We start from the raw sequence: 16,863 nt of genomic DNA on the forward strand, positions 1-16,863 counted from the left end.
AAATTTGGTTTAGGAGAACATTCTCTGTCTTTCAGCCAGGTTTCAGAGATACAAAAAATGGTGGGATTTTTTTTTTTTTTTTTGAGACTGAACATTTAGTAGGAGCAGAGTAAAGTAGGAAGAGATAGTAAAAGATTTTACTTATCGTAGGTTGGACCAACTTTGTGTTTGTTTTTCTGTGCTTATTTCTCTGGACGCTCCATAAATCTCCATATCGACCCTGTCCAAGTATGGGCTCAGTGTAGCACTTCTGATCCATGGTTGTGGCAAATGGATTAAAAGAATAAGCACTTCAGGGGTGCACAAAGTGGCAACCTCCTTTATTATGCTCATTCATGCACACGCCACAGGTGTGTGCCTTATGGCGCAAGTGCTTTTGGTGTTGCTGCAGTGATCCTCTGGCATCAGTGTGTGGACGGTGAGCGTGCTGAGCCTCAATAGCGCCAGCGTGTCTCTCCTTGGTCCGGGGGGGGGGGAGGGGAGTGTCCTCGGCACTGCGAGTGGAGGTGGCTGGTGGAGGATGTGGTTCCCGGAGGGAGCAGGGCTACCTATCTTGCTCCCTCTGGCATCACTGCCACAGTGATCCTTGGGTGTCGGTGTGTGGGCGGAGCCTCAGTGGCACCAGTGTTTCCCTCCTCAGTCCAAGGGGGGGGGGGGGGGGGGGGAGCATCCTCAGCGCCGTGGGTGGAGGCGGCCCGGTGGAGGATGCAGTTCCCGGCAAGGCTGTCTGCCTTGCTCCCTCCGGTGTTGCTGCCAAGGTGATCCTCAGGCTTCTGTGGGTGGGAGGTGGGCATGCCGAGCCTCAGCAGTGTTGGCATCTCCCTTCTTGGGGAGGGGGGAGGAAGTGTCCTCAGTGCCACTGGTGGAAGCGACTGGTGGAGAATGCGGTTCCCGGCAAGGCCGTCTGCCTTGCTCCTTCCGGCATTGCCGCCGTGGTGATAGTTTGATAGACTTGGTTAATTGCCGGGAAACTTTGGGGTTTCTTTATTAAACTTAAGAATGGTGGAAGCATATATTATTGGAATTTAAAAACTAAATATATAAATTATTTTTGTGGTTCTAGCAAAGAGACGTTGATCATTGAGCAGGAAAAGAATATATCCAGTATAGAATCCCTGGAGCGAGAAAAGGCAGATGAAGAAGAGGAGAGGAAGAAAGATGAGTCCAGTTGTTCTAGTGAAGAGGAAGAAGAGGAAGACTCTGAATCTGAAGCAGAAACAGGTGCATATATCGAAGAAATATAGTAAGGGTCTGAGCTTGAAACCATTTCATCTTATTGGAGGAGATAAAAGTTTTATGTAACGAATTGATATCTTTTCATCTTGAAATTTCCTCATGAGGTAGACCAAGGTCCAGATACTATATGAAATATAAAGCATACATTTTCAAAGAGACAAAAGAGCACTACTCATCTTGGCTACTGAAGGTCTCTTGTTGCAATAATGCTTCTGAACCAACCCAGCATTATCCGTATAATCTCCTTGCCTTGCAAAATCCTGGCATTTCAGTAAGGTTTTACAACTTAATTTCCTTCCTTGTCCTAAGAGCTGGCTGATGAACATAGTTTCCAGCTTTATCTAAATTCTTCTTAGATTAACACATCCATTTCTTATTGTGTTCCTGCCTTCTCCCACCCCTTTTCTGCTACACCTCTGATTTTTACCTGTAGTGCTCTAATACCATACTCTGTGCATTTCTGCACAGGTTTAGTTCAGTTCTCCTGCATCTTCACAGTCGTATTTTGTATTAGACTTTCAACAAGTCCTTCTGAATTGTGAACTCAACCACTTTTACAGCCATCAAAATATCAGACATTAGGACTACTATAGGTTAACTTGGTTGACATCTGAAAGTTGAAAGTAAATGATTTGATGTCAAGTGGATTGCATCACTGTGGACCCTGTACTAAAGGATCTGCAGCATTGTCTGATTTAACTATTGCTGTGCATTTTTGAGGGAGAGAATAGAGTACATTTCTCTCACCATGCCTAGTGGAGTACCTTCACGTGGTGACTCATAGAGCACCTATACTAGATCTCGGCAGGGCAACTACTGCTTTTGAAGGATGAAGTTAGGGGGAAGAAATTCATACTGGCTGTATGTCGAACAAAATAAAAAGATGCCCAACACTGGCTTCAGCACTAGGGTTAATTGTAGCAATAGTGCAGACCCTTCAGGGAAGCTGCCCCTCTGGTATAACTATAGGCCATGGTGACCCTGTTCATGGACCACCTGTAGCAGGAGATAGACCATAGAAGCTACTGCTCCCTGGCTTACAAGTGAGGTTCATTCTTGTCATAAGATGTTAGAACAAACCCATTAGAGACATTATCCTGAGAATACTTAGAAACACAGAACATGATGGCAATAAAGTTGGCCCATCCATATCTCTTCAGCATATAGTGCCTTCCTCTCCCTCAGATACTCCATGCTTCTCCTAGGCTTTCTTGATGTCTGACCTCATTTCCATCTCCACTTCAATAGGGAGGATATGCATATGTCATCCACCCTTTCTGTAAAGATTCCTAAGATTACTCTGGAATCTACTTTCACACTTCTCCCGTGACCCCCCTCATTCCATTATTTATTTAAAAAAATGATGTACTGCAAATCAAAATTACTAAGTGGGTTTAAATTAGCTGTCTCCTGTACATTTATTCGTCAAGTATTTAAGTGTCTCTCATATCTCCTTCCCAGGGTATGCATGCTTAGATCTTTCTGTTCCCATGAGCTTTATGGTGAAGACCAGTTTAGTAATTTCTCTGGACCAGTTCAGTTTATATTCTTTTGAAAGGTTCAGTCTCCAGAATTGTATACAGTACTCTTAATGAGGTGTCACCAGAGATTTATAGAGGCAATATTGTTTCCTTTTCCTGCTGACTGTGCCTCTCCGTATGTACTCAAGCATCCTTCTCGCATTTGGCCATTGCCTTCTCTACCTGTTTTAACCACCTTAAGATTATCCAATGCAGTCGCCCCCCAGGTCCCATTCTTCTTTTATGCATAGGAACATCACTCCCCGTGCTGTACTGCTTCCTTGAACTTTTGCAACCCAAATGCATGACTCTACATTTTTTAGCATTAAATATTAGCTGTCAGACTGTAGACCGTTCCTCAAACTTAACTAGATCCCCCTCTCATGTTGTGTCCTGTTTTAGGTTTTGCTCTAATTTGCAAAATGCAAACCTTTTCCCTATAGCCTTTCCATAGTATTGCTAATGAGAACCTGACATGACCAATCCCTGCAGCACCTCACTGATACCCCCCCCCCCTTTCCTAAGAGTGAACTCTGTTTACCACTATCCTTTATTGTGCCTCTCTCAACAAGTTTTTAACCCAGTCAGTCCCTTTAGGCTCATGCCTAGGGTGCTCAGTTTGTTTATAAGTTGCCTATGCAGAACTGTGTCAAAGGCCCTGCTGATAATCAAGTGCACTAGCACTGTCCCTGCCCTGATCACCAAAAGAGACATCAAAGGATTAGGTGCAGTATGTTGATGAGGGACATTTTTGTGGAATTTAAAGCTAAATACTGTTCTACTGACACCTTTAGAATATATCATGCAGCAATTATTTTTTTATATAATGTATTTGTTGCATTGAATAACAGAAACTGTTGTGCTTGACTAGTGTAGCAGCTATAAAATTATTTTGAATTGTAATATGTAAGTATTAAACATTTTTATATCAAAATCTTTTCTCAGATAAAACCAAACCTTTGGCTCTTGTTAATAATGCAAATAACAGCAGTACACAGCTATCATCTGTAGCAGTGACAGCACCTTCAACACCTACTGGTCAAGTAACCCCTACATCTCCAATCAAAAAGGTAAACATTTTCACTATTACTATTTATGAACTTACTGTTTTTATCCATTTTATTTTATGAACAGATACGGGTTTTGTGGTTATGTAAAATGTAGCAGTGCAGCCTTGGAGAGGAAGGCAAGTGTGCCTGTTCCAAGGAATATCACCCTCCAAGGTTTGGCTGGCAAATGCATAAATGGATTCCAGGAGGCAGTAATGGGATATTTTAGTGAAATCTTTGAGCTTCGGGTTCAATCTGATTTGGACAAAGAGGCTGTAAAAGACATGGAAGAAACAGTAATACAGTGCTAAATCTGCCATGGGTTTTGCACATGTTTTTCTTGTGCTAGCCTTACGTGGGTATGTCATATTCAGTGCAGGAAAAACACACACACAAACATGCTATAAAACACACAGCTGGTTTAGTGCAAATGCATAAAAATGAGGCAGTTAGCTATTCATGGGCTATGCATCAGTTAGTGCGGGTTTTTGAACGTGGATCTTTTAGCGCCAGGGTCAGGGCAAGAGGTAACTTAAAGCGCGTGTCTGGAGACTGATTTGCTCTGTGGAAATGGTGGACTACCTTCACTTTTTTCCACATTGGAACATTTTTGTGTCAGCTGTAGAAATCTCTGCTGCATTCCAGGGCCTGCCAGCAGCATCCATCAGTACAGCTGCCATGTGGTTGGAGACAACCTGAAGGAGATACATTGCTCTACCCATCTTCAGTTCCACTACCGGACCACTAACATCACTGTTTTATCAAAAGGAAAGGCTTTCGCCCTGACAATCACTCGCAGGTCACCACATTAATGTGGGTTTCAGCGCTGGTTTCTGCACGGTCTATTATATAGGGCCTTGACCCTGTGTTTTTTCACATGTTTTACTTCTGTGTGGATTTTCTGCATGCATTTCATTTGCATATGTCCTTTTATTACATCCCGAGGAGGCACCTGTTTTTGCAGCGCACACTAAAAAAAATACGTGCAGACAACTAGCGCTGATTTCACTGCGGGTCTTATTTCCATTCATCTCCGTGGCTTTCTCGTGTAGCAGTCTGGAAATCAGTTGAAGTCTGCACAAATATGCCCTCTTACAGCAGATTCTAAAATTTAGAAATGGTTGCTAGAAAAATTATGAATGTCCCATGCCTTCTGTCCTTTTTACCATGTTTAAAGAATATCTTCATGAGATCCTTAAGGTCCCTGAAGAGGCGATGCCGCCAGTGACTAAAGCATTTTATCTTTCCTCAGGCAGACATTTAGAGGGAGTCTGAATTGATGTGTAGGGGCATCTTTGACTAAATAGAATCTTCCTTTAGAGGATGGGATTTGCCAGGCTTCTTTGATAGTTACTTTTGCATTTAAATCTGATGTTTTTTATAGGCTTGGAGATGCTTTTTCTCTGAAATTTCCTAGGTTGTTGAGTCTAGGTACACAATATTTTTGGCTCTGTAACAAGAGGTTATCTCAATTGGAGCAAACTGTTGTGAAGTTTCCCTGTACCTGCCTGGTTAACACCAGGGCAATAAATGTTTTTCTAGACTCTGCTCATCTGGTGAACTTTCTGGAAGACCATAAGAATTTGGCTTCTCATCTGACTCTTGCATGATGAGATTTGGGTTTGCTGTAAATTAATGGAATGATTGGTTTGTTTGTATCGCTCCATGGTGTGATCATACCTTGAGTATTGTGTGCAGCTCTGGTCACCACATCTCAAAAAAGATATAGCAGAATTCGAAAAGGTACAGAGTGGCAACAAAAATAACATGGAAGGAATGATTACCCTATAAAGAGAGGCTAAAGAGGTTAGAGGGGCGATATGATAGAGGTCTATAAAATGGAGTAGAATGGGTAAGTGCAAATAGGTTATTTAGTCTTTCAAAAAGACAAAGGACTCAAGATTGCTGCTTCAGAGCAGATTGTTCTTCAGCCACTCCCATGGTTTTCCTGTTTGCCACATCATATTGCCTGAATTTTTTCTTTCCTTTTTTTTTTTTAAACTTTCTTGTACTTTAAAGAAAAGGCAAGTATAAAGCAAGAACATACAATGCAACAAATAAGCAATCAATCCAGATTGACATAAACAATCAAGCAGAATGTTTACAGTAATCAAGATATGGGTCCCAAGAACATTCAAATTTAAAGAGGTAGATCATGACACAGTCGTTCCAGATCAACAATTTCCTTCACCTGGCGATTCCAGTAGTCCAGAGGTAGACTCGGCTTCCAAGAGGTAGCAATGGTGAATCTAGCTGTAAGTAACAGCTGGCCCACCAAAGCTCAAGGTTTGACTGGTACCCAAAGAGCAGGCCCAGCTTTGGGCTCAGAAGAAACAAATGACCAAGTATGTTGGCAATTTCCTGCGCAACAAGAGACCAAAGTGTGGAGTAGCTTGACAGTACTACCACATGTGGAGGTAGATACCACGTTCCCCGCATCCCCTCCAACAAAGAGCACTGGAGCCAGGAAAAATTGCTGCAAAATGTGCAGGTATCCTGTAGGTTCTGTGAAGGAGCCGAACCATAAGAGCAGCATGTCTGACGCATATAGTACTGCAGTAGGCAGAGGTCCAAATAGATGCCTGGAAAACAGGTTTAGGTTTGTCTTAGCTTTCCAATCTCTATGAACCAATCAAGAATTGGAGGGGGGGTGGACCCAAACTTCCCAAGCAAAATACCCCAATGAATTAAGGCAATCCCTCGCGCACATGCCTAGGGATAGCTAATAAATTGCTCTAACCCTGTTAAGCGCCGCAGAGGGCTATGAATAGCAAAGCGACTACTGAGCGCTTGACGCAATTACAAATATTGGGCTCTGGACTCAGGGAAGATATCAGCCATCTATTAGGGGCTGAAAGGGAAACATGCCCAAGTCAGCATCCATAATTGAGCTATAGTGATCAACCCCTGCTTTCGCCAGTCTTTGAAGACCGGGGAAAAGGTACAGCTCGATAAAAGAATTACTATATATAGGGGAGATGGGCAACAGTTCTTTAGTATCTAACCCCAAAAAACGTTGTACTTTTCTCCTAGGACAAGCAGGATGGTAGTCTTCACATGTAGGCGACATCATCCGATTGAGCCTGGCATGGAAAACTTGTCAGTTTCTAGAAACTTTGACTGGCAGACTGAGCATGCTCAGCCTGCTGATATCCGTGTCCACTCGTGGTCCCCCTTCAGCCTCGTCTTTTCCACGGTGCAGTTGCCTCATGGTTGTGGAGCTCCAATCTCTCTTGAATTTTTTTTCTCTATTTTAGAGTGAGGAAAAAAACATCGGGTCCCCCTTCGTGGTTGGTGCCCTTCGTCGCAGTAGTTTGTACCCCTTTTTCCAGCCATTTCTTCGTACTTCGTGGTCTATTCCATGGTGCTAGTCTGCCATCGACCGCGTGCCGGCCCCTTTTCTATGGCGTCTGGTTTTCACCGGTGCCCCCCAGTGCCCACGAACCATGTCCATCACGAATCCACATGAGGTCTGTATCCTCTGCCTGGGGGCCTCATACGACATCTGTGGGTGCCGTTTGTGACCAAATGACACCCAAAAAGGGTGTCTGGAGCATCTAGATAAAACGGAGAAGCTCTTCAGGACCCCGATATCTTCCACTCCTGCTTCGGTATCCTCGACGCCCAAGGATCACAGGGAGCCATCTGTCTCTTCCCTTTTGTGATCCCATTATCCAGCACCCTAAGGATTGGGGAGAGGGAGATAGATCCTCGGTGATCTCTCCCCTCCCCCAGACCTCGGGGTCATCTACATCCTCTGTGCCGGGGAAAGACCGGGCCAAGCACCACAAGCCAGAAAGCACAGACACCATTCACCATCTCGACACTGTTCCAGTTCTGGAGCGGCATCGGCGGCTGCTGACCGCCATGGAAGCGGTGCCGGCCACCAGAGGCCCCATCCTCCAGTGCCCACGGTAGCCTGAGGTATTCCCCACCGATTCTGGTGCAGGACCGCCATGCCACCTCGGGAACCTGAGGGCGTGCCGGCGACGCTTCGTCCCCCTCCATCAGTCCTGACCACTCAGGACTTCCAGAGGAGTTGGACCGCAGGGTGCAGTCAGCAGTGCTCAAAGCGCGGAGCTGCCAGCGCCACCGGCCCCACACCGAGCCTCCATCGATGCTCGCACCTTCTAAAGCATGTGGACGTCCTTCTTTGCGCCCTACTGACGCAACCGATGCCTGAGAGGCCTTCGATGCCTCCGCGGCCACAAAAGCCCTCCACCGTAGCGATCCTGATCTTCTGGTCCTCTGAGGAGGATGCCTCGGGGAGCGGGCAACCTCGCCTGTGGCTCCCTGAGCTGCCACCGGTTCCTCCCAACTTGCAACGGCTGAAACCCCCGTCTGCTGGGGGTTCCATCGGTGCCTTTGGGGCCCAGGCCAACTGCCCTTCATGGTCTATGCCCTTGGCGCCTGGGCCCAAGTGAGGAGGTCCTTATGACCCATGGGGCGATGGCTCTACGGATTCATCCTCTTAAGTTCCCAGACAGCCCCTATCAGAGTTTTCCCCTCTGGAGGAGCGGCGTCTATCTCCGTCCGAAGACATGTCATTTGTGAGTTTTTTGTAAGGGCAGTGGCAGAAGCCATCCCCTTCCAGCTCCTTTCGGAAGAGGATACCCGTCATAAGATGCTGGAGGTTCTCCAGTTCATTGATGCTCCCAAAGAAATTGTGGCAGTGCCTATCCATGACGTTTTTAAGGAGCTCCTCCTCCATATGTGGGAACACCCGGTGTCTGTGTTCCCCGGTTAACAGGAAGGCTGATACCACCCATTTGGTGCAGCAGGCCTTGGGCTTTGAAAGGAGGCACCTCCCCGACCAGTCGGCGGTGTGGAGTCTGCCCTGAAGAAAGCTAGACATTCCCGGAGGCACGCTTCCGCTCCTCCAGGATGTGAACACAGGGAACTCGATGGCATAGGGAGAAAAATATTTCAAGGTGCCATGCTGGTGGCCCGCATTGCTGCCTACCAGCTGTATATGACCCAATACAACTGCAATCTGTGGAAACAAGTCCAGACTTTGCAGAGGGCCTTTCCAGCAGCAGCTGGAATCTTTTGCCATTGCCACGCTGGGTCTTGAAACAGGTAAGCACAAGGTGAGATCAATCTATGTTGTGTTAGAGACCACAGCCTGCCTGGCCGCTGGAGGCATTGGTGCCAGACGGCTAGCATGGCTCAGAGCCTCTGGCCAGAAGTTAGACAGGCTCGTAGATCTCCCCTGTACAGGTGAGAACCTGTTTGGGGACAATGTAAAGGAGGTCATGGCGCAGCTGAAGGATCAGCATGATACATTCCAGCAACTCTCCGCCAGCCCCGCGGAAGGCCCCTCCTCTGCCAGGAAACCCTCCAGACTGGGCTCTTGCAAGCCCTTTTACTGGCCGAGGAAATACTATCCTCCAGCTGCCCGTACTCATCTGCCTCTGACCAGTTCCAGGGGTCATGGCTGGCCTACCTCAGGGGCTGGCAACGGACCCTCTCCGACTTTCCCTGACCTGTGGGAAGCCCTCCCCAATTTGGAGTACGGGCTCCCTTTTCAGCCCGTGCCGCCCCAGATGACCCTCACCACCAATGCCTCACCTGGGGTGGGGGGCCTGCACGGTTGGCCTGTGTACTCGGGGTCTCTGGACTGCTGTCGAAGCTCGATGCCAGAAAGCTTTGGGCGGTCTGGTATGCCTTATGGGTTTTCCAAGATCGGTTGTCCTCCAAAGTTATCCTGATCAGAACGGAAACTAGGTAGTGATGTGGTACATCAACAAGCAGGGCGGCACAGGCTCGTTCCTCTGCCAGGAGGCAGTGCAGTGGACCCTCTCCAGAGGGGATATATCTACAGGCCACCTACCTGCCAGGTCACCTCAACATACTGGCGGACTGCCTCAGTCGGTCCTTCCAGCCACATGAGTGGTCCCTGAAACCTGAGGTGGCAGCCTTGTTCCGCTGCTGGGGTATGCCAGACATGGACTTATTCGCTTCCACTGTCAGTCACAAAGTGATCAGATTATGCTCCCTCATACTGTGGAAGGGCCATCCAGCCTTTGATGCCTTCTCCCTTCACTGGGGGCGCGATATCCTGTACACGTACCCCCCTATCCAGCTCCTCTCGAGGATTCTGAAGCTCCAAGAGGCCCGGGGGGACCATGATCCTAGTGGCACCCTCCTGGCCAAGGCAGGTGTGGTTTCCTCTCCTCCAAGACTTATCGGTGCCTGCCCCTATCCCGCTGGGGATGGTACCCAACCTCATATCACAGAACCAGGGCACCCTGTGCCATTCAAATCTCTGGGCCCTGGCCCTCATGGCGTGGATGTTGAGCACATGATACTGCAGCCTCTGCAGCTCTCGGACGGTGTGTCCCCCGTCCTGATTGAGTCCCAGAAGTCTTCCACCAGGAAGTCTTACAGCTCAAAGTGGAAGCGTTTTTCCATCTGGTGTGGTGGACACGGCTGGATCCTTTCTCCTGCCCACTCCCCCATCTGCTGGATTACAGTTGGCATCTGTCAGTCTGGCCTCCATACCATTTTAGTCCAGCCTCTCATCGGACGCTTCATGCGGGGCCTCGTCCAGCTAAAGCCCCCACTTCGTACTCCGGCTACACTGTGGGATCTCAACGTTGTCCTAGCAAGGCTAATGGGCCTCCGTTCGAGACTCTTAAGTCCTGTGACCTGAAGTTCCTCACTTGGAAAGTCATGTTCCTGGTGGCGATCACTTCTCATCACAGAGTCAGTGAGATCCAGGCCTTGGTTATGTATGCTCCCTACACACAGTTCTTCCATGATCGTGTGGTGCTGCGAACATATCCCAAATTTCTACCTAAGGTGGTGACTACTTTCCACGTTCAGTCCATCATTCTACCCACCTTCTTTCCAAGGCCTCATTCCCACCCAGGGGAATGTGCTGTCCACACACTGGACTGCAAGTGGGTGCTTGCCTTCTCTTTGGATCGTACAGCAGTCCACCCAGCTCTTCATGTCTTTTGACCCCAATAGACTGGGAGCAGCGGTGGGGAAGCAGACCTTGTCGAACTGGCTAGTGGATTGCATTGCCTTCTGCTACGAGCAGACAGGCCTTCAGCTGGCCGGCAGAGTGAAAGCTCATTCTGTGTGGGCTATGGAGGTATCAGTGGCCCATCTGTGTGTGGTCCCTGTCGCTGAAATTTGCAGGACTGCGACCTGGAGTTCCCTCCACATGTTTGCTGCTCACTACTGCCTTGACAGGGATAGTCATCAGGACAGCGCCTTTGATCAGTCTGTTCTGCACAATTTATTCCAGTCCTGAACCCAACTCTCTTTTATTGTGCTCTTTGTGTGACCAGATTCCCCCCCTGTTTTTTCCATAGCACTGCAGTTGTGTTGGCACCTTATTCGGCTACTTGGTGTTCTCCCTGGTTGAATGGGACAGTCTGGAACTCTGTAATCACCCACTCCCTTTCTCTTGTCCTAGGAGAGAGCGCAGTTGCTTACCTGAAGCGGTCTTCCTAGTTGCTGAAACTTTCTTGCGCAGAGTTAGTGAGCTACAAGCTCTAGTATGCCATCCGCCTTAACATTCAGTGTTTTTTTCACAATAAAGTGATCCTTTGTAGACATCCAAAGGTCCTTCCGAAAGTGGTCTCTGCTTTTCACATCAATCAATCCATTGTGTTGCTGACTTTCTTCCCATGGCCATATGCTCATGATGGTCACACCTTGGACTGTTTAAAGAGCTCTGTCCTACTATAAGAGAAGAACTTAGCCACATCAACTCTTTATCTTGTATTACCTTAACAGATTACAGACAGCAGTTTCCAAATGGTCCATCTGTATAGCTGAATGCATTTGGCATTGTTACAGCTCAATAGGTCTTGATCTTGCCAGTAGGTTAAAGTTCAAGTTAGAGCTATGGCCTTCTTTTAGAGAAGTTTCTCTAAAAGACATCTGCAAAACTGCCACATAGTCATCAGTGCATACCTTTGTCTCACTACTGTCTGCACAATGTCAAGTATAGAGAGTACCTTTTGGATGGACAGTGTTGCCATAAAATACTCACAATAGTCTGGGAGTTGCTCTTTCAGTAACACTCCACTGCAACCGTTGGGACTCGCCATATATGGCTGATGCAGCCTGCTTATTGATGGAAAAAGCGAGTTTGCTTAATATAAATGTTTTCCATAGATAGCAGGATACATTAGCCATGAAATACCTGCCGCCCTCCCTGGAGAGTAGACTACATAGCTAGTTTAAGTCTGAAACAGACTGAGGAGGCTTTCTAGGCAATGCCTGTATGGGAATTCCCACACATGCTCAAGCTGTATAGCTTGGAGAGGAGAGTCCGCTCAGGGCTCTTCAAATGACGCTACCCTTCATCGCTGGTATGAATTAGCCATATCGATTGAAAAATACGATTTTATGGCAAGCAAACTTGCTTTTCCTTCCTTTGTTCCTTGTTATACTTGATAAATATTTGCCCCTTCCATGCAGGGTTTTTTTTCTTATCTTGTATATAGGTATAAATTGCACAAGTTAAAAATAGCAAAGCATTATGCCATCAAAATTTATGGAATTTAAAAGAATTTGCTAAAGCAACAATTCCATGTTTGCTGCCCCTGTTTTATTAGGCTTAGTTGGGTTAAACTATTTACAAATTAAAACTAAAAACAATTTGCTTTAAATAAGCTTTGGGCATCTTTGGATTGCTTTATTTAAATAAAAACAGTTATTTGTCGCCTATCCTACAAAAAGCTTTGACAGCATACAGCAAATTAGTGTTATTTGAATGCTAATATAAACAGTCAATATATAAGCATACAAAGAAATTTGGCATAAATGAAACAAACTTTAATTTTTTTCCCTCTAAAATCTTTGTACCATTGAAAGTGGCACCATAACGTCAATCTGTAAATCAGTGAGCTGTCTTGCAATGATTTTGGCTTTGATTTGTTCTGCTTTGCCTACTATCCAGCCTGTGCATTTTGTCATGTTGGAAGTAGTATGGATTAATGCTCCCTGACCTAGGCCTTGATGAGCATGTGGAGAGGCTTGGTTTCTGTGATGAGGCAGGGATGAACAGGCAAACTTAAAATGGCCTGCTCAAATGCATTGAGCTTGAAGATTGTTTCGGGATTTATTCTGAAAGCCTCCTCGGGTAGGAATGTTCCCCTTCCCCCTGTAGGCAAGTTTTAGGGGTGCAGGGACCTGTCTGCTACAGGACACTTTCACTTGCCCTCCTACATTGCCTCATGATCCTAAGCTCAGGAAAAAGACAATGTGTTCTCCTCAGAAATAGACTTTTTTTATTTATCAGATTTGGCAGGATTTAGCATTTAGATAACAATACATGTCTAACATCCTGGCTACTAAGCACCAGTTTATCCTAAAAGTTCTGTACTATGGGTGAGTTCACACATGCCATAAACCTTAGCCTGCATAATATCTTAACACTTGTCCCAATTCCAGGCAAGCTCCCTGTTTACCTCTGAAGCTGGCTCTGACTGGAGAATGTGGGCAGGCGAGGAGATTTGACTCTGGGATGGGTTCTGGCAGAGCCACCAGCTCTCTGGGGCTTGCTTCTGGGTCCCTTCCCGTATTGGCAGAGCTGTCTGGCTGCTCTCGGCTCCCTGTCCCCTCTGACAGCTCACCCACCGCCTTCTCTTGTCGGGACATCTCCTCTCTGGTCTCCTGGCCACACCTAGTCTTCTCCCTCTTCGATGGCAGGGAGTGCTGGTCTGCTTCAGATTCCCTTTTCACTCTCTCCAGGGTTGCTCTCAGGGTTCACTCCTTCCTGGGGTGGGGGTGTCCTTCACTCCCTTTCTCTTATTTACCCCCATCTTATACTTTCCAGATAATAAATATGCATAGTCATGTGGAGAGTGAAAGGTCTTTGCCGCATTGCAGGTCTTTCCCCCCTCCCCATTTCTTTCGGGGGAGAACTGCCATGTTTGTATGCCAAGCTGTTATGCCAGTGTTTTTCTCTGTCTGACTTACCCCCCCCCCCCCTTTCCAAAGGTGGGGTCTTTCTGACCTCTGGACTTGCTTGCTGATCCATTACTCCTGCTTTAGGGGCTTAACAGCTTTATTGTCCTGTCTTCTTTTTTTTTATTTTATTTAAACAGGCAGATCTAGATAAAGTATCCTTCAGTGTATCAGGGCAAGGTCTCTCATTTTTCCACTGAGACAGTGCTTTGGGGGTCTGTCAGTCTTGTCTGCATACTTTTGGCTATTATGATTCATCTTTGCTGCTTTCAGGGGTAAAACACAGGATATTTATTTAGCATTCGTTTATATACCGAGGTATAGCAAACATTGCCTTCACTCCGGTTTACATAATAACAAACCAGTTACATTTAAATCCATAACAGTATAACAGTAAAAAATTGAATCAGAACAATAACTTAGTAATGGTCAATAAATACATTAAATATTAGAAAATATGATTGTATAAAAAATCTTGTAGGGGGACGGTTGATACCGTAACAAAAGCGAGAAGGTTTCTGTGAGTAATATATATATATTATATATAATATATATATTATATATATTATATTATATATTATATATAATATTATTATATTATATATTATAGTAATATATATATATATTATAGTAATATATATATAACAGGATATCTCTCTACACCCCGTGCTTCCTGCCAAAAAAAGAGGATATAGTCAAATGCCCTCCTCTCTAGTATTAATTAATCTAATACTGTCTAGAAAAGGATCAGCAGTATAAGAATTTTTTAGTGATACAGATCATTTGAATTGTTCAGGCAGTTGGTGGCCATGAATCTAGAGGCAAAAAGTCAAGATAAAGGATCAGATTGCAGGTTAGGAAGCTCTTCTAGAGGCAGAAATGCTTTCATATTTGCCTTATTGATATACTGTAATTGAAAAGGAGTAGGCTTATCCGTAAATATAGAAATGGGGCCATTTCAAGATGCATGTGTACACTTATACTTCCAAAAGAGAAGTTTGAGTTAAGGGTTCCAGTCCCTAAGGTAGATGTTTCAGTATCAGACTTGCTGAGGTGTAGAGGGAGCTTCTTCTCTAAAGCATAATATAGCTGGGCAAATGGAATCATTAATAGAAGCAGCAGAATCCAGAGCTTTTATAGCTACAGCGAATTATGATGTGTGAACATCAGTTGGTGTAAAAATAAAATAAAAAAAGGGACAGAGGATTAGATTTCTTCAGTTGCCACTCTTGTCACATCTTTAACAGCTAGGTTTTTCAAGCATGTGGCTTATTTGGTAGCAATGTCAGAAAAATCAAGCTGTGGACTTTAATCAAGCTGCTGGAGGATAAGTCCTTAAACCAGGGGTCGGGAACCCATGGCTCGCGAGCCAGATATGGCTCTTTTGAGGGCTGCATCTGGCTCGCAGACAAGTGTCGCCATACTTCGCGGTTTCCCCGCTGACCCAGCTGCTCCCCGGTCCTCCGCCGCCCGGGCTTAAAATGCTGTCAGCCCGGGCGGAACGCGGCAGGACAGCTGGAGTCAGCGGCACCGGCGTGCTCTCTTCTCCCCCCCCCCCCCGCGGCCCGGAAGAGGAAGTGGAGAGCATCGGGTGCCTGCGCGGGAAGAAGAGACCACACTAGCGTGGTCTCTTCTTCCGCGCAGGCACCCGATGCTCACCACTTCCTCTTCCGGGCCGCGGGGGGAGGAGAAGAGAGCACGCCGACTAGAGTCATCCGGGTGCCTGCGCGGGAGTCATCGGGTGTCAGCCGGGTGCCAGCGCTGGAGTCATCGGGTGCCTGCGCGGGTCTTCCCGCGCAGGCACCCGATGCTCTCCACTTCCTCTTCCGGGCACCCGATGCTCTCCACTTCCTCTTCCGGGCACCCGATGCTCTCCCTCTTCTCTCCGGGCACCCGATGCTCTCCCTCTTCCGGGCACCCGATGCTCTCCACTTCCTCTTCCGGCCGCGGGAAGAAGAGAGCACGGCGTGCTCTCTTCTTCCCGCGGCCCGGAAGAGGAAGTGGAGAGCATCGGGTGCCTGCGCGGGAAGACCCGCGCAGGCACGCTAGTGTCCGGGAAGAAGATTGCAGCGCGGCTCGGAGGAAAATGAAAATCTTCAACCGCGGCCGATGGGACTCCGCCTTCGCCTCCGCGAGGGCTGAAAATGAAGGAGGTTAGCGTTGGGAGGTGGCTGCTGCTGCCGCGAGTTCCCGGGGGGCGGGGGGGGGGGGGGGGGGGGGGAGGGGGGAGAGAGAGAGAGAGTGAATGAGCGAGATGTGTGTTTGAGATCCTGTGTGTGTGAGTGAGAGATTGCATGTATGTGAATGATTGAGAGCCTGTATATGTGAAAGAGAGTATGTCTGTGATTGAGATCCTGCCTGTGAGAGAGAGAGCATGAATGTAAGTTTTACCATTGGGAACCTGTATGTGTAAGTTTGTAATTGAAACCTGTTTGTTTGAAAGAGTATGTGTGTATGATTGAGATCCTTTGTGTGTGAGAGAGATCATGTGTATGTATGATTAAGAGCCTGTGTGTATAAGTAAGAGAGAGATCATGTGTGTCTGTGTCTGACAGCTGGTTTAGGTGATGGAGCATGTGAGTATGTGAATTGAGAGCCTGTGTTTAAATGAGAGAGAGAGACCATGTGTGTCTGTGTGTGATTGAGAGCTGATTTAGGTGAGGGAGCATGTGAGTATGTGATTGAGAGCCTGTGTGTAAATGAGAGAAAGAGAGGACATGTTTGTAAGCATGTGAATGAGAGTCTGTGTGTGAGAGAAAAAGACAGCATGTATTTATGTGATTGAAAGCCTGTGTGTGTGTAAGCGTGAAAAGATAGACAGCATGTGTGTAAATGTGTAATTAAGAGGCCTATATAAGTGAGAGAGAAAAAAACATTTGTATATGTGAGTGACTGAGAGCATGTGTGTATAGGTGTGTCATTGAGAGCCAGTGTGAGAGAGAGCGCTGGTATGTGACTGAGAGAGGAGAAAGTTCCAAGCAAACCACCCACCTCCTGCTAATTCAGAACAATCTCAGGACACCTGGATATCAAACGTTCCCAGGTATGCAGAGCAAAAAAATTTTTGTATCCTTATTATTTTTCATTACTGGATCTTTGTGTCTGCTATTTTGAAATATTTTGTT

At 46.6% G+C, this 16,863-nt stretch overlaps 1 protein-coding gene across 5 annotated transcripts in view; it reads left to right on the forward strand.

The window, feature by feature from the left end:
- PPP1R12A (protein phosphatase 1 regulatory subunit 12A) overlaps window positions 1–16,863 on the forward strand; it is a 306,305-nt gene that overhangs the window by 167,887 nt on the left and 121,555 nt on the right. For all 5 annotated transcript variants that reach the window (XM_029597125.1, XM_029597123.1, XM_029597121.1 and 2 more), the window contains exons 8-9: window positions 1,064–1,221; window positions 3,702–3,826. In XM_029597125.1, the coding sequence (XP_029452985.1) occupies window positions 1,064–1,221; window positions 3,702–3,826 (283 nt within the window). The remainder of the gene's footprint in view (window positions 1–1,063; window positions 1,222–3,701; window positions 3,827–16,863) is intronic.

Source organism: Rhinatrema bivittatum, chromosome 4 (genome assembly GCF_901001135.1).
Source record: "Rhinatrema bivittatum chromosome 4, aRhiBiv1.1, whole genome shotgun sequence".
Classification (NCBI taxonomy): domain Eukaryota; kingdom Metazoa; phylum Chordata; class Amphibia; order Gymnophiona; family Rhinatrematidae; genus Rhinatrema; species Rhinatrema bivittatum.